General features: G+C 36.9%; 2 protein-coding genes across 8 annotated transcripts in view; one reads left to right on the plus strand and one right to left on the minus strand.

Moving 5' to 3' along the window:
• The window catches only part of Fbxl13 (F-box and leucine rich repeat protein 13), a 153,687-nt gene that overhangs the window by 47,499 nt on the left and 82,911 nt on the right, over positions 1–23,277 (plus strand). For 5 of the 6 annotated variants that reach the window (XM_069996314.1, XM_069996317.1, XM_069996316.1 and 2 more), the window contains one exon: positions 7,316–7,445. The exons of the other annotated variant lie outside the window; for it this stretch is intronic. In XM_069996314.1, the coding sequence (XP_069852415.1) occupies positions 7,316–7,445 (130 nt within the window). The remainder of the gene's footprint in view (positions 1–7,315; positions 7,446–23,277) is intronic. 6 annotated transcript variants of the gene reach the window in all.
• Lrrc17 (leucine rich repeat containing 17) overlaps positions 12,044–23,277 on the minus strand; it is a 36,418-nt gene continuing 25,184 nt past the window's right edge. The window contains exons 3-4 of one of the 2 annotated variants that reach the window (XM_069996321.1): positions 16,088–16,243; positions 12,044–12,617 (exon numbers count right to left, since the gene is read on the minus strand). In XM_069996321.1, the coding sequence (XP_069852422.1) occupies positions 12,466–12,617; positions 16,088–16,243 (308 nt within the window). In that variant the 3' untranslated portion in view covers positions 12,044–12,465. Of the gene's footprint in view, positions 12,811–16,087; positions 16,244–23,277 lie in introns of both variants that reach the window. The other variant, XM_069996320.1, reaches the window with a different exon arrangement.

Consider the following 23,277-nt stretch of genomic DNA (forward strand, 5'->3'; position numbering starts at 1 on the left):
AAGATGTGGGACAGCATTCAATGCAAAGAGAAATATACTGAACATAAGGAGATTTAAGTTCATATTCTAGATTCACTCTTCATAGTCCTGTGCTCATATTCCCAGCATCATTGTCCTGTGAGGCCTCTGGCAGTGCTGGCTTTTCTTCATTCTGCTAGCCATCTAGAGAACCTCATCTTAGTGGTGCACCTATTATTTCTTCTCCAAAGGATATTCATATTTTCTTCCTTGTGGGTTTTCCAAAGGAAAAAGTAATATCCCTAGACATCTGTCACATTAGAAAAAGACTTATTACTTTAAGCCAGTTGTTCTCCAAGTATGGTCCTGTGACTAGTAGCAGCAGCAGAATTCAGGAACTTGTTGGAAATGCAAATTCTCAGGCCATATTCCAGATCTACTGGGTCAAAATCTGGAAGTAGCTATCAGAAATCTGTTTTAATAATCCATCTAGCAGTCTCTGATACCAGCTCATTTGATTTTTTGTTTTGTTTTGTTTTTTGTTTTTTGCCGGTCATGAGGCCTGAACTCTGGGTCTGGGCGCTGTTCCTCAGCTCTTCAGCTCAAGGCTAGCGCTCTACCACTGGAGCCACAGCACCACTTCCAGCTTTTTCTGTTTATGTGGTGCTGAGGAATCAAACCCAGGGCCTCATGCTTGCAAGGCATGCACTCTACCGCTGAGCTACCTTCCCAGCCCACCAGCTCATTTGAGAATCACTTCCTTACACTAAGAACTTAAGACAGGGTTATCTAGGATGGAATAAATTCTCTTCTTATCATCACAAACAGCATAGAACAGTGCAATATGCCATTGAGGTGTAAAAATGTGGAATTGATTTATGGACCACTCCTCCAACTATTCAATTTCTCTTAGTTTCTATGAGTAAGATAAAATGGTTCCAGGCTACCAAGTCACAGGTCAGTCTGAGCACAGGATGGTGGTGAAGTAGGAAGAAAGTGCACTTTAGATAACAGGGATAACATTGGTCACTTCACATGGACTGATGGCATAAATGATCAGCTTTCTGAGATTACACTGCCATCGAAGAAACAGATGAGGGAGGTCACTAAGGAACATATGTGTTTATTTTTATCAGCTGAATCTTCTCCCCAGTTGTATCTTGGAACGAGAAACACAGGCATGTTCCAGGTTACAATAATAGTACTAGTCAAGCATAGTACAAAAAATGTTAACTTAGAAGTCCATGCTGGAAAATGCTAGGGTGGATGTGTGTCTGCATGCATATGAGTGAACTGACAAGTTGAAACAGGTTCTGGTTTATGTGTTGTATATTTTAATCCTACCCACACTCAATTGTTAAATTTTCTTTACTTCATATTTGGTGCAGTTTGGTTATGTTTTTGAACTAATAATAACAGCTACTATTTATTAAGTCCTACCTATCTCCCAGGTCTACACTAAGCACTTACTTTGCTTTGTGTTCAATTGTTACTTGTAGCCTCCTGAGTTAGGCACTGTTATTTTTCTCATTTTACAGATGAAAAGAAAGTCCCATTTAAGTAATAGCCTGCATTATTCAGTTGGTTTAAAATTCATACTCTACTCTTCTCATTACAAAGTGCATGCTTTTTTAAAAACATATTTTTAGTGTAAAGATACTGTACAGAGGGGTTACATGAGCAAGGTAATGAGTCCATTTCCTGTTAGCATTTGTTGTCCTTTATTTTTCTCCTACCATCCCTTTCCTCCCCACCTCCCAGCTTCTCCCTCCTCCTCCCTCCTCCTACCTCCACAAAGTTGTAAAATTCGTTTTTCAACATGCTGTCTTGTACATCTCATTGTTACAATGGCTCATCCTGTATACTTATTTCAGTATTTTGTTATTTCCCTTCCCTGCCCCTCCCCAAATTAGAAAAATATATATAGAAGATGAAGGACAGTGGAATCAAATACAGTGACAAACAGGGGTTGTACCATGGGGGAAGAACACACAAAGAAACCAAACACATAGTATATTATAAGTACAGTAAAAACAAAAAGCAACAAAGATAAAACCTCTTGGGCTGGGAAGGTGGCTCAGTGGTAGAGCGCTTGCTTTCCATGCCTGAGGCCCTGGGTTCGATTCCTCAGCACCACATAAGCAAAAAGAAAAAAGCCGGAAGTGGCGCTGTGGCTCAAGTGGTAGAGCGCTAGCTTTGCGCTGAAGAGCTGAGGGACAGCGCCCAGGCCCAGAGTTCAGGCCCCACGACCGGACCCCCCCCCCAAAAAAAAAGATAAAACCTCTTGTGTCCCTAACTTGGGGTTCATTTTGCTTAACATCAGGTTATATGGTCATATGCACATAGCTTTTGACCTCTTCTGCTTGTCCTAGACATGTATTAGTTATTGCACATAAGGGAAACCATGGGACCTATGTTTCTTTGAGTCTGGCTTACTTCACTTAATATAATTTTTTCTAAGTCTTTCCATTTCCTAACAAATTGGGCAATGTCATTCTTTGTGATGGAGGCATAGAATTCATATATATATATATATATATGTATATATATATGAATATATATCACATTTTCTTGATCCATTGATCTACTGAGGGGCATCTGGGTTGGTTCCATATCTTAGCTATGGTAAATAATGCTGTGATAAACATAGTTGTGCTGGTAGTTTTAGTGTGGCCTTGTTTGTGATCATTTGGGTAAATGTCTAAAAGTGGGATTGCTGGGTCATAGGGGAGCTCTATGTGGAGTCTTTTGAGGAACCTCCATACTGCTTTCCAAAGTGTTTGAACAAGTTTACACTCCCACCAACAGTGCAGTCCCTTTTGGCCACATCCCCTCAAGCATTCCTTGTTTTTAGATTTCTTGATTATAGCCATTCTAACTGGTGGGGTGGAATCTCAATGTTGTTTGATTTGCATTTCTTTCATGGCTAGAGAGGTTGAGCATTTCTTCATGTGTCTATTGGCCATTCTTATTTCCTCTTCAGAGAAATCTCTCTTTAAGTCACAAGGTGTGTTTTCTATTACTAAATATTTATGAGGGAATGCCAGACCTGACATTTACTTTCCTCTATCCATCCAGAAGTACAGGATTTCTGTTCTTCAGGTTCTTCTAAAATAGTAGAATCTTTAGCTTTGATATTGCTTCTTACGTATTTATAAGGAATCACATGATTTTTTGTTGCTTTGTATGTTCCTCCCCCACAGTATAACCCCTGTTTTCACTGTATTTGATGTTGGTATAATTTGGGGAGGGGAAGGGAAAAAAACAAATTGTTTAAGCAGGGATACAGGTTGATCCATGGCAACAATGAGATGTACAAGACGCTATGTCGAAAAATGAACTTTACAATTTAGGCGGGGGGAGGGGCGAGGGGGGAGTGTAGTTGTGGAGATGGGAGGAAGGGATGGTAGGGAAAAAACAAAGGAGGAGACAACAATGCTTGATAAGAAATGTACTCATTACCTTGCTCATGTAACTGTAACCCCTCCTCTGTACAGTATTCTCACAATAAAAAACTTATTAAAAGAAAATCTTCGGCTTTGATAACAAACTCCCAACAAAAGATAGGCAACATCAGAATATCTTCAGAATATTTATAAAAGATTTCATTTATTAAATTCTCTAGAAACTGTAATTTTGTGTCCCTAAACTGACTTAAATAATCATAGACTTACATAGTTAGACTATTGGTTTAGGTTCTCTCTTGTTTTCTTTTTGGCAAATAGTGCGGTTTAAACTCAGCACCTTGTACTTGGTAGGCCAGCATTCTAATACTTGAGTTGTGCCTTTAGCCCTTTTTGCTTAATTTTTCTGGTAGGGCCTGATGCTATTACCTTGTGTGGCCTGGTCTATAATTTTCCTACTTATTCCTCCTTTATATCTAGGATGACAGGTATGTACAGTCACATTTAGCATTTTTGCTGACATGACATCTCTCACATTTTTCAGGGCTGTCCTCAAACTACAGTTCTCCCTATTTCTTCCTCTAGAATAAATGGTATGAACTACCTTGCCTAGCTTGGTTTTCTAACTCTCTCTTTTTGACTGTTGGGTTTTTTCCTCCTGAATTCTCCTTCAGTCCCATTGTATGGTTTTTGATATGAAGTCTTTATTTAATCATTCTTCAATTATAGGACATTTACATTATTTTCTTCTCTTGGGATTGGACTTCTGCAATGGATATCCTAGTCCACATTTATTTTATTTTATTTTTTGTTAATTATATTTTATTTGTATTGAAAAGGTGATGAACAAGGGGTTATAGTTTTATAAGTAAGGTAATGAATACATTTGTTTTACCCCATCCTCTCATTATCTCCCACTTACCACTTTCTATTCCCCTCTCAATCCACTCCTCCCCCCCACCCGAGTTGTAATGTTCATATCCAACATAGTGTTGAGTGAGTATCAATGTTGCTTTGGTTCATCCTTTGTCCTGCTGTTTCTGTGAGTCCCTTTCTCTTCCACATATTGACTAATCTTATATACAAGATACAAGGTACAGAAAACTAAGAGAAATGGGAGAAAAGAACAAACTACATATGGGGCCTAAAATGAACTTTGTATTGGGGTTAATATTGATATGCTTCATTATATATGGTCCTATGCACTAAGCAATTGGGTTATTGAGACGCCCCTGTTAATAATATCATAGACATATTCTAGTTCTTACAAATGAAGGGAATTATAAAACCAACTTTTCTTTGGGTCTGGCTTATTTCACTTAATGAAAGTTTTTTCATCTTTCCATTTCCTTATGAATGGAGCAGTGTTCTTCTTTCTGATGGAAGCATAGAACTCCATGTATATATATAAGACATCCTCTTGATCCATTCATCTACTGAGGGTCTGGGTTGGTTCCCTATCTTAGCAATGGTAAATAATACTGCAGTGAACATGGTTGTGGTGGTGGCTTTAGTATGGCCTTGTTTGTGGTCATTTGGGTAAATACACAGGAATGGGATTGCTGGATCATGAGGGAACTCTATGTTTAGTCTTTTGAGGAACCTCTATACTGCTTTCCAGAGTTGTTGGACAAGTTTGCATTCCCATCAACAGTGTATTGTCGTTCCCCTTTGGCCACATTCTGCCAGCATCTGTTGTTGTTAGTTATCTTGATAATGGCATTCTAACTGGTATAAGGTGGAATCTCAAAATATTGTTTTGATTTGCATTTTTTATGGCCACAGATGTTGAGCAATTCTTCATGTGTCTATTGGCCATTCATATTTCCTTTTCAGAGGAGTCTCTCTTAAAGGCTTTAGCCCACTTTTTAGTGGGGCGATTGTTTCTTTGGGGGTTTGTTTTTGGGGAATTTAATTTATTGAACTGTAGGTATATTGTAGATATGAGGCTCTGTTGTATGACTAGTGATGATCTTCTCCCAGTCTGTGGGGTTTCATTATATCTTGCTTACTATGTCCTTTGCAGTGCAGACTCTCTGTAGTTTAATGCAATCCCATTTATCCAGCCTTTCTTTGATTTGTTGTGTTGCTGGGTCTTTATTAAGAAAGCTTCAACCTGTGCCAAGAGCCCTAGTGTTTCTCCTATTCCTTCTTGTGGTATTTTTAGGGTGTCTGCTTTTACCTCAAGATCTTTGATCCATTTGGAATTGATTGTGGTGCAGGGTGATATAAGGATCTAACTTTAATTTTCTACACATGTTTAGCCAATTCTGCCAGTACCATTTGTTGAAGAGGCTGTCTTTCTTCCATCCTATTTTTTGGCTCCCTTGTCAAAGATTAGGTGGCCACAGGTCCGCAGGTTCATATTTGGGTCTTCAGTTCTATTCCATTGGTCCTCAGGCCTGTTCTTGTGGCAGTACGAAGCTGGGTTTTTAAAAATTATTATTATTACTATGGCTTTGTAATAGAGTTTGAAGTTTGGTATTGATATTCCCCCAGCACTCTTCTTCCTGCTAAGTATTATTTTTGCTATTTGGGGTCATTTGTTGTTCCATATGAATTTTTGCATTACTTCCACTATTTCATTAAAGAAAGAAGTTGGGATATTCATGGGTATTACATTGAATTTGTGTATAGCCTTTTCATAACGTTAATCCTCCCAATCCAGGAGTATGATGGAAAGTGTTTCCACTTCCTTAGATCTGCTTTAATTTCCTTTTTCAGATTTTTGAAAATTTCATTGTAGAGGCCTTCACTTCTTTGGTTAAATTGATTACTAGGTATTTTTTTGAGGTTATTGCAAATGGAGTTGCTTTCCTAATTTCAGCCTCTGTCTTCTTCTACATTTTAAATATACATATATATATACACACATATATATGTATATATAGATACACACACATATATGTGTGTGTCTATATCTATATCTATCTATCTATATATGTATATGACTACAACTGCAGGATAAATTCTAAGAGGCAACAAGTTGGATTGGCTTATATGGAATTCCCAAATAGCTTTAACTCTACAATTATCTTAGCTCTCTCTGATTTTTCATACCTGATAGCTCTTTGTTTCTGTTTTGCATTTTTTAATTCACAAAGGGCATTGGATGTTATTTCAGATGTCCAGAAGCCATTAGTGGGTTGGGGATGTAGCTCATAGGTAGAATGATTGCTTAGTATGCTTGAGGCTTTAATCTCTAGTAAAACACATACACAACAAATGTGTTACACTTTTTATCTTTTTTTTTTTTTTTTTTTTTTTGTCGGTCGTGGGGCTTGAACTCTGGGCCTGGGCGCTGTCCCTCAGCTCTTCAGCTCAAGGCGATCGCTCTACCACTTGAGCTACAGCGCCACTTCCGGTTTTCTGGTGGTTTATTGGAGATAGGAGTCTCACGGTTTCTCCTTCCCGGGCTGGCTTTGAACCGCAATCCTCAGATCTCAGCCTCCTGAGTAGCTAGGATTACAGGCGTGAGCCACCAGCGCCCGGCTTTACACTTTTTATCTTAATGTAGTATATTTTTATTGGCAAATTCAAATCATTTTTGGAAGTCTATTGTGTATTCCTTATTTATAAAATTTGAATATTCTAATAGTGCACACTAACATTTTAGTCGATTTATTTATATATATTTATATATAAAATATATAGAGAGAAGAAATATACATATTATATATTATATAAATATAATTAAAATAAATAATATAAACAATATAAATATAAAATATATGTTATATATTATATATATTTGCTTATTATCTCTAAGAACTTGTATAAAGTATTTTCAATTTAATATGTCAGTTTGTGAGTACAATCCATCTTAGTCTACATTTCTATTTGGAAATGATCTGGTGAGGAACTTTTAACACTTGATGCTTTAAAATATTTAACATTTTTACATAAAACAGATCTTTCTTATTTCTAAATGTCTTCTGTTCATGCTTTTTCAGATAGATTTTTCTATATCAGAAACCATTTCAGAGAAATGTGTAGTGTCTACTTTGCAAAAGTGGCGTCTAAATGTGCTACGTTTGAATTTTCATGGTGTTTTTCTCCGAACAAAAACATTGAGAGCTGTCAGTAAGTATGTTCAGTATAGGTATTCATCTTGATTGCTTGTATGCCAGTTAATGAATATAGAAATTGTAAACAAAAGTTTAAATAACATGAAAACCTCAATGGCACATGAGTCATAAAGAATGTTAGTTGCAGCCATTTTAACAGTGTGTAATATAAGCCAGGCACTGGTAGCTTACACCTGTAAGCTACTTCAGAAAGCTGAGATCTGAGGATTACGGTTCAAAGCCAGCCTGGGCAGGAAAGTCTGTGAGACTCTTATCTCTAATAAACCACTCAGAAAACCAGAAGTGGCACTGTAACTCAAGTGGTAGAATGCTAGCCTTGAGCTGAAGAGCTGAGGGACAGTGCCCAGGCCCAGAGTTCAAGCCACATGACCAAAAAAAAAAAGTGTTTAATATAGTTAGTTCTTACTGGATTGTGTGCCCTGGGAGTTCATTTTTTTGTCCATTCTTCCTGATTGCTGTTTTTGTCTAGCATCTGCTTATCTGTATATCATTAATTTGTCTATTAGAAATATAATACAAAGGCATGTTCTTATTTTAAAAAATCCAACAAATAGCAAACTCATCTTTTTTCATTTCCTTCAAACCATCCATTAACTTATTAAAAAGTACCTAATGTTATCAGTTTTGCTACAATATATTTACATATGTATATTCTTTTGTAAATACATATATGAGTTAAAATATATTCACTTTTAACTAGAAAGGGATATATTATTTTACATTTCTTTTACTTTGGATGTGTCTAAGAGTTTGTCAGTTTCAGGTGGATTATCTAATTATTTTAAGTATAATTGTTCATAACATTCTCCTTTTTATTTCTGAAAAATTGCCACTAATATACCTTGCATTTCTGACTTAAGTAATATTACTTTTCTCTCTAGTCAGTCTAGTTAAATCATTGTCAACTTAGAGTAATTTTTAAAGTTCTTAGGAAAATTGAGCAGAAGGTACAACAATTTCCCATGTATTCCCCACCTGCACGCATGAATAGCCCATCACTATCCCATATCAGAGCCATTCACTTGGTGATCCTATAATGACTCAAAGTCAGTAGTTTATATGAGTTTTAAGTCTTGGTGTTTTATCTTATATGAATATAACAAATTTATATTTATATAAATCCATCTTTATAGTTTTATACGCAGTATTTTCTTTATTCCAAAATGCTTCTAGATCTATTCATTCACCCTTTTCTTACTGACAACACCTAGAAACCACCCTTTTTTTCCTGAGACTAGGATTTGCACTCAAATTTCATGTTTTCTGCTTGCTTACCAATTGTGGCTACTACTTGAGCCCCATTTCCAGTTCAGCATTGTGCTGGTTCTTTCTTGGTTGACCTAGAATCATGATCTTCCAGTTCCAACCTCCAGAGTAGCTTGAATTACAGGTGTGAGCCACTGGTGCCTGTCTTAGCACTGACTTTTTTACTTGCCCATATTCCTTTGCTTTTCTAGCATACCATATGATGGTGATAATATACTAGTAGCTTATTTTTTCTTTTTAAACTCAGAAGCTCAAGCTTGCTAGTCAAGTGCTTTGCCACTTGAGTCTCCTCAGAGAGGCTCCTTTCACTTAGTAACACACAATTAAATTTCTTCTTTGTTCTATCATAGCAGGAGAACTTATTTCCTTTTAACACCCTTTGTCCGAGAATATCATGGTTTATCTATTAATTCACTACTAGATAACATTTTAGTTTATTTCAAGTTGTGGCAATTATGAAACTGTCCTATGCATCCATTTGTTAGTTTGTTGTTGTGGCTGTTGTGGACATAGGTTGCATGAGCTTTCTGCTGCTATGATGAAACACCTATGATAACTTGAAAGAAGGAAATGGTTACATTGGCTCATGGTTCTAGAGATTTTGATCCATTTTCACTTTACTCTGTTGCTTTTGAACCTGTGGTGAAACAGTGTATCACTAGAGATGTCATAGAGAAAAGTTCACTTTACAATGACCAGAAAGCAGAGGCATGGAGGAGGGAGTTTCCAATATCCCTTTCAAGGGCATAACACTAATGACTTAACTTCCTACTACTAAGCTATGCCTCCTAAAGGTTCCAACACTTCCAGCAGTGCTACATGCTGTCAACCATGCCTGCTATACCTGTTTTGAGAGATATTTAAGACTTATGCATAAGATTTCAATTCTTCTTTTTAGGTACCAAGAAGCACTATTGGTAGATTGTAGGGCAAGAGAATATTTGGTTTTGTAAGAAAGTTGGAATCTCTTCCAGAGAGGCTGTACCAACTTGCAATCTATCAGCAGCAAATGAGAGTTCTTGCTGTTCCACATTTCCTCCAGCATTTATTTAGTGTTGCCAGTGTTCTGGATTTGAACCATTTTAACCAGTGTGTAGAGATATCTCATTGCTGTTTGAACATTTCCTTGTTGATACATGATGTGTGGATTTGGACCATGTTTTTTTTCAAGTCAAGCAGGAAGAAACTAGTTTATTAACACAGAGCAGCCCTTTTTAAAGCAAAAAAGAGCGGGTGGCATGGCAGGGGAGGAAGAGGAGCCAATCACTGTCAAGGTCACACCCTATCATGCACCAAAGCTTCCATGGACTGGTTACGCACTGAACATAAGGCAAATTGGGCTCTGCCCACTCGGATTTGGACCATTTTAATCACTGTGTAGAGATATCTCATTGCTGTTTTAACATTTCCCTGTTGACATATGATGTGGAGCAACTCATAGTTTTTGATATGTTGTCTCCTTATTGTTCAGTTTTAAGGATGTTTTGCAATTTTGGGTAACAGGTATGTGATAACAAAATATCCTTCCAGTCTATAGTTATCTTTTCATGCTCTTGATATATCTTCTTTTTCTTTTTGTGTCAGCCTTGGATATTGAACAGCCTAGGTGCTGTCCATTAGCTTCTTGGCTCAAGGCTAGCACTAGAGCCACAGCTTCACTTCTGACTTTTTGTAGTTAATTGGAGATAATAGTCTTTAGGCTTTCCTGCCAGGGCTGGCTTTGAGCTGTGATGCTTAGATCTCAACTTCCTGAGAATGTGTGAGCCACTGGTGCCCAGCTGGTTTGCTATTTTTAAAATGTTATGTTTATTATTTATCTGGACATGTAATCTTAGTACAGTTACACTTGCAATACTGAATAGACTTTTTTTTAAAGAAAGTAAATGTTATGTTGACCTCATCTTTGTGATATTTTTAATTTGCCACTGATAATTTAATAAAACCAGTTTTATTTCTGGCAGTATAGTAAAAGATATGCCATTTTTGAAGATGTTTTTGTTTTTCTGGCCTATAACCCTCAGCTCATCTATCAATATGTCTAGAATTACACAATTTCTGGCAATAGGTATGGTTTTTCTGATTTTTTAGATTTAAGATAAATATTGGCTGATCTTTTGGGCTGTTTGGCTGACTGAATACAACAGTTGTAATCCTGGTGTCAGTAAAGGTATTAAGAGGAAATTAACCTCAAACTATTATCTTAAGCTGTTGAAAAGGCAATGAGCAAACAGTTTATACAATTTAGGCAAGTAGATTCTTATTACTAAATTGCTTCTATTTGCTGGAATTGTTGAGATTTCATGGAAACAGATATAAATTGATCCAGAGAATAACTGTCAGAGGAGGAACTGTGACTAAATGAATATTAGATAGTTCCCAGATTGCCAGACATTAGGGTCAGAGAAAATAAGCTTAGGACTTAGAGATCCCAGCTTATAGTAAATCTTGTTTACTTAAGAAACATCAGACAATCTTAGATTTAGCAAGAAAGTTCTAAAAACATTTAAATTACTCAAAGATTAGATTTTTGTTCATATGTAGATCTCAGGATTATCATACTTTTTACTAGCATGGAGAATACTTACTATTTTTTTTAGTCTCCTGAACTGCATCATTTATTGAACATAAGAAAAGCCCAAAAGCAAGTTATTAGAGTAACCAAGAAGTAAAATTTGGTAGAAAGGGAAGTGTCTACTTTATTCCATCAGAAACCAACTGTGGTTTCCTCAAAAAGTATAAATTCTGATACAGAAAAGGAGAGACTCTTAAGCTCTCAAAAACATACTTAAACCAAGGCCCTGAGAGATATTTGTAGCTCCAGCTGATTTACTTTTGGATTAATTCTGTTTCAATGTGTTCTAGCTCTTTATTTCCAAGTATATCCCTTGGGGTGATATTGGATATTAAAAAAATCAACCAATTAAATCTTAATCAGCCTCTAAAAAAGTAAACCAGAGAACAACTGGGACCATTCTCTGAATCAGATTAAATTTCCTCATTCTACTCCAGAATCCTTTCTGGAGTGATCTGAGTGCATCTCTTGCCTTCTTACTGATCACACTCCAGTTTCTTTACCAAATATTGAGGGGGTTCCATGTCTTTAATATTCCACTCTAAGATTTCTGGACATAATAAATGAATTTGTTATATCTCTCTTGACAACACATCAAAGTTAACAGTTTTGTTGGATGCCTCACAGTAAATAATGTAGGGATGCATATATACACACATATATATGTCAGAAATGAAGATTTAATGCATGAATTGACTTACTGAATAAAAGCAGGAAGGAATGACACTTTATTACAACTAAGCATCTTTATCTGTTTAAATTTTCTCATCTTTAGGTGTGCACAAAGAGCTAATAAAAGCCATGGATAAATGAATCAAGGTTTTATTGTTTTCAAAAAGCAGTTTAAAAAAAAGTGTTTATACAGAACATTTCAAAATTAGAATGCCATGTTTAGGACCCAGCTGCAGGTTACCAGTGTGGGACTGTGTGTCTCCAGATGGCTTGAGACGACAGGCAAGCAGGATGACAGCATTTTCTTGATTACACACAAAACAATTAGAAACAAGCCTCTCATAGCTGGGTAACTCTGCATAAATAGGCCACACAGTCAATCAAAATGTAAACAGTTTTCTGACACCAACATAGCAAGTCCCAAACTAGTTGCAATTAGAACTGTTGCTAAATTATCCCACTATGGTGATGCGCACACTTTGCTTCTTGGCTGTGTGATCCTTACTTATTTTTTCCCATTCATAATCATCTGTATCCTGGTCAAATACCTCAGGGTATGCTGGTAACTTGTCTTTGGGACATTCTTCATAGTAACTCCGAACGTACTTTCCCACAGACCATCCTTTGTATTCCTCCGGCATTTTGCATTCCAGACCACTGTAATGGACATTGTAGTGGTGCTTTAGCCAGTAATAGAGGTAGTGGATGTTGTAGTCACATCTCCAAGGGTTATCTCTGAGCCATAAAAGTTTCAAAAAATACAAGTCTTCTAACACTCCATAGTCGAAATTTTGCAGACTGTTGTTTGATAAATCTAGCTCTTCTAAATGTGTCAGCCCTGAAAAAGCAGCTAGACAGAAGAAATATTTATTAAACCCATGAGTAAGAGTTATACAGATGCATATGCTGCATAATAAGCATGAATATGCATTAAAAATAAAGGGATTCTCCCCATTGACACCAAAGGAAGAGATTTCTCTTCCTTTATTTTCCTCAGAGTTTACTCTAGAAAACTTGTCATTATTAGTACTTCCTCTACTCTTTGAAATGTCCTTAATCTTTTTGAAGACTGGATAGATGATTTGTCAACCCAGGAACGCCTTTACCCAGGACCTGGGAGCCAGCGCTGACATAGAAGCCCCTAGGAAGCTAGGGTTCCATCCCCAGCTTTTGTGTGAGAGTAGAAGCCTGACTTTTTTGGAAACTAACAGCTCTAACGCCTCTAATGCTAGTGACACAGGAGGCTGAGATCTGAGGATTGGGGTTGGAAGCACCCTGGGTAGGAAAGCTTCTACGACTTTTAATTCCAATTAATTCATCACCAAAAAGCTGGAAGTTGAGCTATGACTCAAGTGTAGAATGCTAGCCTTGCCTTGAAGAGAAAAGTACAGGGACAGTGCCAGGATTGAGCTCAAACACCAGGACTGGCACAGGAAATAAAACAAAACCAAAAACACCACCTCCAACACCTCCTGCCCTAAAGATTTAAGTAAGTTTCCTCTAGCTAAAGCCAAGGAGCTAACTCAGATGGTCACTCTAGTAAGGCAAGTTTAGATGAGAGATGCATGACAAATGCATTGCCCAGTTCTCTCATTTGGGCACTGAAAATGTGTTGGATAGGTAGTATCTGTGGTTGTGGTGGTGAAATTTCTTTCTATCTTTGGAATACGTAGTGATTTTCTGTGCTTTGTATCACTCTCAGATACATTGCTTCAGTAAAGACAATGTGTTCTTTCTCCGTTACTTTTGTAGAGAAATTTTTGCATTGGGAGATTTTATTTTTAGTTATATTTCTCCACCGTATACATTTGACATGTAAAATTTCTGGTTTATTGTTGTTTATTATAAGTTTAATTTTTATTTTTTAGTTTTTTTTAATTGTGAAAATACTGTACAGAGGGGTTACAATTACATGAGCAAGGTATTGTTGCCTCCAAGTTTATTATTCTTTAAATAATGTTTTCCCTTTGATTAGGTTGATAAGTACAGTATTTTATTTGAAAAATAAAATTTAAAATAGCTCTAAAACAATGTAATCTCTGATTGAAGATGTGGCTCAAATGGTAGAGTGCTTGCCTAGCAGGCAGAAGGCCCTGAGTTCAATCTCTAGTATTGCCAAAAATTATTATGCATTTTCTGGTACATATTTTATATTTATTGGAAAGATACCACAAAAGAAATGTCAATAAAGAAGAGATATCAATGTAAGACAACAGTGCAGATAAAAAAGTAAAAAGAAAAATGTTCCTGGTGGTGAGTTGAGAGCTTCCTGGGATATCAGTTCTAAAAATGCCTAGAAAATCTTTTCCCAGTTTGAGGGAAATCATTCTATTCTTGTAGACTTCAAAACCAAACACTTTCTGCCAACAATCTGAAAACATCTGGTTGTGTTTGGGTAAGCTATGGTAGCTATCAGTTTTGAATCCATGTGTATTTGATTTTGTTGGAGGCTGGATATTATCCAAATACCAAACACATAACAAAAGAAGTTGTTTTTCCCCCTTTTCCAAGAGCAAAGAAATCTGTATGTACATTGTTCCTACTTTAGTTGATGTGGACTAGCCAGACACTCTAGAATTTACAGCTCAATCCTGATTTCAAATATTTTGTTTCTATTTCTAACATTTTCTCATTACAGTTCCAAAACACCCTCATTAGAATATAGTATCGTTATTTTGAATTTGGAATGCTGTTCGACCAATACCATTAACTAATTTTATATCATTTGTTCTAGGACCAAACCCAATTTCTTTTTTTTAAAAGACTACTTTGTATTTTGGCACAAAGCACATCTTGCAATTGAGAGAGGAAAGGTCCACTCTTGTGATGACAGTTCTAAAGACGTAGCATTCTAAAGACACAGCATTAAATTTTTTTTCTATTAGCTAAAATTCTGTTAGTTGGTGCTGATGCAGATTTACTTTTCTTAAAACAACTTAGCCCAGCAGGTTGAAAACATATATAAACATTCCTAGATTTTACTTTTAAAGTGTTATCGTTGTTAATTTAAACCATAAGTAGGCAAACACTTGACAAAGCTAAGTTACATTCTTAAAGGAGGTTAAACTCTAGTAGGATGGCTTCTTCCCCTTCTCCCCACAATAATGCTTGGCATTTTGTGAAATTGTTATTCATGCCTTTTAAAGTCTGGCAACTCTTCCTGTATTTGCATACTTAATTGTATAATTCATTAAAGTAAATCTACTTTGGGACTGCTTTATTTCAAAGACCCTGAAATATGGTAGCTCTTTCATTTAAAAATTCCTTAGCTCCCTTTGCTTGCTTTGTATCAAGTACTCGGATACTTTTTGTTCCATGGGATATATCAAAAAAAGTGCCAAATGACATAGTAAGTACTTTCTCAACCTATAAACTGGGTGTGGTGGCACAAACTTGTCATCCCAACAACAGAGAAAGAACATAAGACCATATCTGAAAACTAAAGCAAAAAGGCTGGCGTGTGGCTAAAGTGGTTGAGTGCTTGCTTAGCAAACACAAACCCTTAATTTAAACCTCAGTACCTCCAAGAAAAATAAAAAGGACGGAGTGAGAGGGGAAATATTGCTTAGGACTATATAATCAGGGTTCTGTATCTATGGGTTGTGTATTTTCAGATTCAACCAACTACAGATTAAAAATCATTTGAAAAAAAGAAAAAATATTTTTAAAAAAAGTCTGTACTGGACAGATCATTTACTTATTAGTGTTTCCTAAACAAAGCAGTCTACCAACTATTTACATAGCATTTGCACTGTATCTTTGTATTAAGGATTATAAGTAACTTAGAGATGATTTAAAGTATTGGAGAGGAATGTTTTATATGCAAATACTATGCTATTTTATGTAAAGGACTTGAACATCTGGATTTTGGTGTCCAAGAGGGCTCCTGGAACCAATCCTCAAGATACACTAAGGACTAAATACAGTCTCATGTACCCCATAAGGCAATGTTTTGGCAAATATTTCTCTGAGTGCTAATTTAAGTGTCATGTTTATTAAAATTCACACTTCTTTGGTTTAGTTTAGTTTTTTTAAAAAAACAAATATGTTTATTTTAAATGTTGACACAAAATAACAACACACAAGACTTTCATCAACTATTTATGAATCTGTACAGCAGGACTTACCAGGATCTATGAATTCAATGCCATTGCTGCAGAGGTTTAATTTCTTTAGCTCATGAACATCTTCAAATTCCTTGGGTCGAAGTTGCTTGATTTTATTGTAAGACAAATCAAGTTTAACAATATCTGGAGGAATGTTGTTAGGAACTTTCTTCAGCTCTGGAAAAATTAATAGTATTAAGGTTATCTTCTCATTTGCATTTATGCATTTTCTCTTGGCCTTTAAACCTGTGTGGTTGAAATATCAGCTTTTAAAGGGGGTAAAGAGTATCCAAAGCCAAAGAAAAGTGATACTCAGCATGGGCTGAAATCTCTCAAAACCCAGGGATCAAGTGCATTGGCCCTTGAGGGAGGGGTCTCACACATTGTTCAGAGACAGTCCCCAGCTGCAGGGGCAGGAAATCAAAAGGAAGGTCAAGCTTACTGTGCCACTTGGGTGGGAAGATGCAAGGGAGGGGGTTGGATGTTGTCAATCCTGGCTCCCCTACAATTATCAACAAAGCATTTGGGGTAAAAAAGCCAACATGAGACCTCTAAGACCTAACTATGGTAAGTATATCCCTTCCCATTCTCCTCCCACTTCTGAGGAGTTTGCAGGATTATTCTTTTTTTTTTTTTGGTCAGTCGTGGACCTTGAACTCTGGGCTTGGGCTCTGTCCCTCAGCTCTTCAGCTCAAGGCTAGTGCTCTACCACTTGAGCTTCAGCGCCACTTCCAGTTTTCTGGTGGTTTATTGGAGATGAGTCTCACGGACTTTCCTGCCCGAGCTGGCTTTGAACCATGATCCTCAGATCTCAGCCTCCTGAGTAGCTAGGATTACAGGTGTGAGCCACTGGCCCCCGGCTGCAGGATTATTCTTTTGCTACATTCTCCTTTCATCCATTCATCTTTTTAGGCTCCCTCTGCCAACAAACTCATGTCCCTCTATTCTGAAAAACAAACCAACCTTTGGCCTTCTTGATCTCAAGCATTACAATAATCCTCCTTTATCCTGAGGAAGAGTACTTCATAACTCCCAGAGGACACTTGACACCTCAGATACTGCCTATCCCTACACACATTGCATTTCTTATACAATATTATGGTAATATTTAATTCATAAACAGTAAGCAGTAAGAGATTAACAACAGTACCTAATTACAGGGCAATTATATATAGGTATCTCCAGAAATATATAGAAATACTTATCTATGGATCTTTGTTTATTTTAATAAAAGTCATTTAAAATATAGTTGTTTACTTGTAGGATTTTCTATTTATTTCAGCCATGTAAAATAAATTTATAGACTACAAAACTCAAATGGCAGAGGAGACTTGTTTCTTTCCTTGGATGCTAAAATTCAAGAGGAGTCTTGACCTACTGCCCTGGCTTGTCTTCTTCACCACTTAATTCCTGAATCTTTAATGCCATTTGTATCGTACCCCTCCCTGCTTCTTCCAGCACAGCAGTAAACAGACTTCTCAGACAGCAATTGTAACAAGAACAATATGCTATTCTTAATAGTAATATAGGAAAACCCCTATAGGAGGAACCCAAGTTGCAGAAACAAGGTTCATTTAATTTTATTATTTACTGTACACTTTTTCTACCTTTAATCATACTTTTCAAAATACATGAGCCATGTCTGTTTTATAATTTAGTATAATACTTGCTCTGTCTTGTAATCTTTAGCGAAATATTTTGAAGAGCTCTTAGTTTTTTTTGTTTTTGTTTTTGTTTTGTTTTGTTTTTTGTCGGTCATGGGGCATGAACTCTGGGCCTGGTCACTGTCCCTCAGCTCTTCAGTTCAAGGCTAGTGCCCTACCACTTGAGCCACAGCACCATTTCCAGCTTTTTTTCTGCTTGTGTGGTGCTGAGGAATCAAACCCAGGGCCTCATGCATGTGAGGCAAGCACTACCACTGAGCCACCTTCCCAGTCCCTCTTACTTAGTTTTAAACAGAGCAGTTGCAGCCTGTGAAGAGAAACAAACTTGTTCCCATGAAGGAAAATTTGAAGCAATAATAAAATGTCAAGATTAATTTACATCTAAGAAATAACACTACCCAAAGTCTTTCTGAAGAAATAGAAATGCTTAGAAATGGGAATTATGTTCATTTATCCACAGTGCCCTTTTTGGTACAGAATAATCAAATTAAGGATACCAAATATTAATTTTAAAAATTCTAACTATATCTAGAATTGATTATTTCAGAGCCCCTGATATATTCGCAATCATAGTGACTCAGATTTATTGTTTACTCTCTTGTTAATGGCTTAGAAGGCATGTAATTATTAGGATGCTATCAGATGTTTATTTTTTATTCATTATGTGATTGAATTTGCTTTCTCCTCTTCCTCTTCTTTCTCCTCCTTTCTCTTCTTCTTCCCTTCTCTTCCTCCTCTCCTTTCTTCCTTCTCCCCGTCCCACTTTCATTCCCCCTTCCTCTTTTTTCTTCTTTTTTTGGTGCCAGTACTGGGGCTTGAACTCAGTGCCTTCCACTTCCACTTTCTTGTTTACAGTTGGCACTCTACCATGTGAGCCTTGCCTCCAGTCCAGTATTTTTTGTCAGTCGTGGGGCTTGAATTCAAGGCCTGGGCGCTGTCCCTGAGCTTTTTTGCTCAAGGCTACCCCTCTACCACTTCAAGTCACAGCACCACTTCCGGTTTTCTGGTGGTTAATTGGCGTCTTATGGACTACTCTGCCTAGGCTGGCTTCAAACTATGATCCTCAGATCTCAGCCCCTGACTATCTAGGGTTACAGGCATGAGTCACTGGAGCTCAATTATATACACCATTTTTGCTAGTTCACTGGGGATGGAGTCTACAGGCTTTTCTGCCATGATTGGCTTTGATCCTCAGTCCTTCAGGGCTCAGCGTCCTGATTAGCTAGGATCACAGGAGAGAGCCATTAACACTAGCTTGCTCTCCTTTTTTTGATAGGATTATAACATCCATATGCTTCAGTTCTAAATACTATAATAAATACTACATGAGCTATGGCTCTTGCCATAGCTACTCTAGAGCCTGGCCCATCTAAACAGAAACATCTGTCATTTTGTCATCTTAGCTAGTGTGACTAGGAGTATCAAAGTCCAGTCCAGCCCAGACAATAATGAAAGGTACCCAAAAGCCAAGAAGAAACTGAGGTTCATAGTTCAAACAGTCCTGAATGACTGAATCCTGCCTATACCATTTAAGTTTACAAGAACACAGTTTCCTAGTTAAGCCTTTGGATGTGATCATAGCCTGAAGTTCTAGTCCATACTTTGATTGCAGCCTTGGCAGAGATCCTAAAGCACAGGACCAGATCAGCCATATTGGGTTTCCTGGCCGATAGAAATGGAGATACATGTGTATTATCTTAAGCTGCTGAGTTTGGATATGGTTTGTTACATAGCAATAGATAACTAATATATGTTAAATAGTAAGATCTCATTAAATGTTTGTTGAGTACTTTGAAATTTGAGGGTTACATTATCTCTATATTCTGGTAACATTGTTCTAATTGATCTAGAGTTGTGTCTGCCAATATATTGAAAAGGAAATGCTCTCAAGATTTGAAATTAATTATAATGTTGTAACAGTGAGGTAATTCTCCCTTTAGGACAGCAGGAGTTACATTGTTTTGAGCACTACATGTAAGCAAGAAAATCCTAGCAATATTCAGAAATAATGGATAATTGGGATTTGAGAACAGATAGAAGACATTATTTTTTATCATTTAGAATTTGGGATGATTGTGGAAAATGGCTATAGCATCTTCTTATAAGAGGCTTGAAAAGAGTAGCCTTTTTACTTCAAAATATCCAGGATCCTACCTCCTCTGCTTCCTCCACTGTTACCATATTGGCCCAAGCTACCATCACTTCTTGAGTGGATGAGTCCAGTGGGGTGCTAAGCCTGTTCAATTTTATGAACACACAGTCAGATCACATGGTTTTTTGATGAAAGAATCCTCCATTGGCTTTCCATCTTATAAATGAAAGCCAGAGCCTTCACTAGGCCATAAGAAGTTACTAAAGGCTGCAGCACCTCCTTCATTCTAGAAATGAGCCTGTTTACCAGGATTTGCTTTCCAAACCCATATCTGGTCTGGACAGGGTGGATGACAGAGCAACCACTATAAGACAAGCTGAAAAGTGGGTTGACCACAAATAAATGGGTTGAAAAAAATGTTCATAAGAATACCCAGAAATCCAGCTTGGGCAATGTGGCAGACCTATGGGTGTTGGGACAAAAGTGAATTATGGAACCAATTTTGGAGTTGTCAGCAGCATCTTTGGATAAAAATAGGATCCACAAATAGTAATGGGAAATGCAAACCAAGCATTTACTAGTGTAGATTAGAAAGCCATAAGTGAACCTCATTTGTTGAATTAATGAATAAAAACATTTCTTTGATTCTTTTATCTTAGAACTTGAATGAAAATTACAAATACTGATGCAAAGGATGGTTATTTTTTATAAAGATTAAAATAAGGAATATTTCTCCATACTAAAAGTCAAATTTCATCCATGTGGCCATTTCTAGACCAGGTTCCACATGGTATTTATATTTTATATTTACTGCTACTTGAAATTCTTGAAAAACACAACATATACTGTATCTGCTTGACTGTTGTCTGAAAGAAGCATGGTCTTCATCCAATCTTACGGACTTTGAGGAGGAAATAGGGGCATTTTTGTAACATACTGGGCCATCTTGGTTGCCGGCAACCTCAGAACTAATTAGTTTTGAAAGAAATAGGAATGGACCTATTTATTGCAAATAATAACTCTTAACTGTCATTTGATCCAAGGGAAAAAATTGTGCCCCTAACTTCAGAAGCAGCTAGGGACAATTTACCTATATAATTCTCCACAGCCTGACCCTAGAAGTAAAAATGATAACTTATTCTATAGTAAATAGAAGTTTAAAAACTTATTTTCATGTATTTTTGGCAAATCCATTCCCTTCAATATGGCTTAAATATGCCTTTCAACTAAGTTCACATTTATTTCCTTTGAAAGAGTAAATTCTGTTGGCAAAGTGCCTGTTTCTCAGTGAATAAAGCTGTTATTTTTTCTTGCTGTCAGATATATAAGGCAAAAATAGTGATTTTTGAGGTCTATGTGGTTGAACTGGCACATGTTAGGCACCCTACACACATGTGATTCACTGCAAGTCAGTGGGAAAGACTCAGATTTTGAGTACAGGACTCAGTAGTCCAGGTTATTCCCTGTACATGATTGTGTATTTGGTACTTGTATACAGAGCCTCAAGGAGGATTCAATATTGGGAGGAAGCTTAGTGGGCATTAATCAATTCTTTTGAATAATTCTGGGTGTATAATTGTTACACCCAGGATCTTGAGAGATGAGGTGACATTGCATGGTTGCCAGTGACTTGAAACCAGAATACTCATGGCCTGTGTGACCTTTGAAGGGCAAGTTAACCTCTCTCTACCTTTATTTTATTATTTATAAAGTGAGTATAATAGCACTGTGTGTTTGTGTGTGTGTGTGTGTGTGTGTGTGTGTGTGTGTGTGTGTGTGTGTGTGTATGCGCATGCGTGCATGTCCTGGGGCTTGAACTCAAGACCTGGGTGCTATCCTTGCTCAAGACTAGTGCACTACCACTTGAGCACAGTTCCACTTCTGGCCTTTTTGTTGCTTGGTTGGCTAATTGGTGATAAAAGTCACATGGACTTTGCTGTCAAGGCTCAGATCTCAGCCACTGGCACTCAGCATAATAGCACTTTTAGAATTATGAGAAGTGATAATCTGTAAAAGCCATAACATTTCATAGCCACCGAGCATTTAGGTGATAGCTTTTATTCATTAGTATTACTGCAAATTCCTCTCTTTTTTGGGGGGGGGTCCGGTCATGGGGGCCTGAACTCTGGGTCCGGGCACTGTCCCTCAGCTCTTTAGCTCAAGGCTAGCGCTCTACCACTTGAGCCACAGTGCCACTTACGGTTTTTTTCTTTTTGCTTATGTGGTGCTGAGGAATCGAGCCCAGGGCCTCATGCATGCAAGGCAAGCACTCTACCACTGAGCCACACTCCCAGCTCTGCAAGTCCCTCTCTTAATGACATGCTTAAGGCTTCCTTAGATACCATGTAGAATCTAACAACTACAGAATATACATTTTATACATATTATACATTACTAACAAGTAAAGCATAATAATACAAAATATTTATACTTTCCTGTAAGGAGCTAATGATGAATACTGCTAGGCATTGATGTATAATATTTTTTTAAATTTTGATGTATAATATTTTACATTTGTTAGCTATTTATAGAATGGAATTGGGAAAACTAGAGTGGGATGAACATCAGTTTGTCATATTTTAATTCTATCCCTAGTTTTCAACTTCTATGTATTTTCATTTTTAAAGCTTTGAAAGAGCTAAGAAAGGCAACCCAGTTAATATCATCAATCTAAAGCACATAACCCTGGGTCAGGAATTACCCAAGAAAGTTTAGAAGACCAGACCTTTGCTTATTAGAATGAATAATATAAATTAAAATAAAAATTAACAGTGAAACAAAAAAATCCCAAATGACCAAAAAGAAGCAATATGTTTCTGTTAACCACAGCCATTTATGTTGATTTAAAAGAAACAAAATTATTCTTCACATTATAATCTAGAGTATAATTCTGCCATGCCTTGGAAGGATGGTGATTGTAATGATGGAGAGAGAAAGAGTGACAGATACACAGGTGCAGGTGATGTAGCGGAATAGCTTCCAATGATGTGTAGCATAGAAGAATAGCTATGATTGTCAACAAATAATTTTATATTTCAAAATAACTAATAGGGAAGATTTTAAAATTTTATTGTAGGGGTGGGAATGTGGCTTAGTAGTAGAGTACTTGCATAGTATGAATGAAGTACTGGGTTCCATTCCTCAGTACCACATAAACAGAACAAACCAGAAATGGCACTATGGCTCAAGTGGTAGAGTGCTAGCCTTGAGCAAAGAAGCTCAGGGACAGTGGTCAGGCCCTGAGTTCAAGCCCCAGGACTGGCAAAAAATATTGTAAAGGTGATTTACAGAAGGGTTACAGTTACATATTTCAGGTAATAGTCTTTTTGAACAGTGTCATTCATCCTCTCAAATGATTTTGAGTGTTCCAAATACATAGATTTAGTGAGTGCCTGAAGTGATGGAAATGCTAGTTACTTTGATCTGATTATTTTACATTGCATATATTACTGAAA

This window comes from Dipodomys merriami, unplaced genomic scaffold (genome assembly GCF_024711535.1).
Source record: "Dipodomys merriami isolate MVZ:Mamm:240054 unplaced genomic scaffold, mDipMer1.0.p SCAF_5, whole genome shotgun sequence".
NCBI classification, from domain to species: domain Eukaryota; kingdom Metazoa; phylum Chordata; class Mammalia; order Rodentia; family Heteromyidae; genus Dipodomys; species Dipodomys merriami.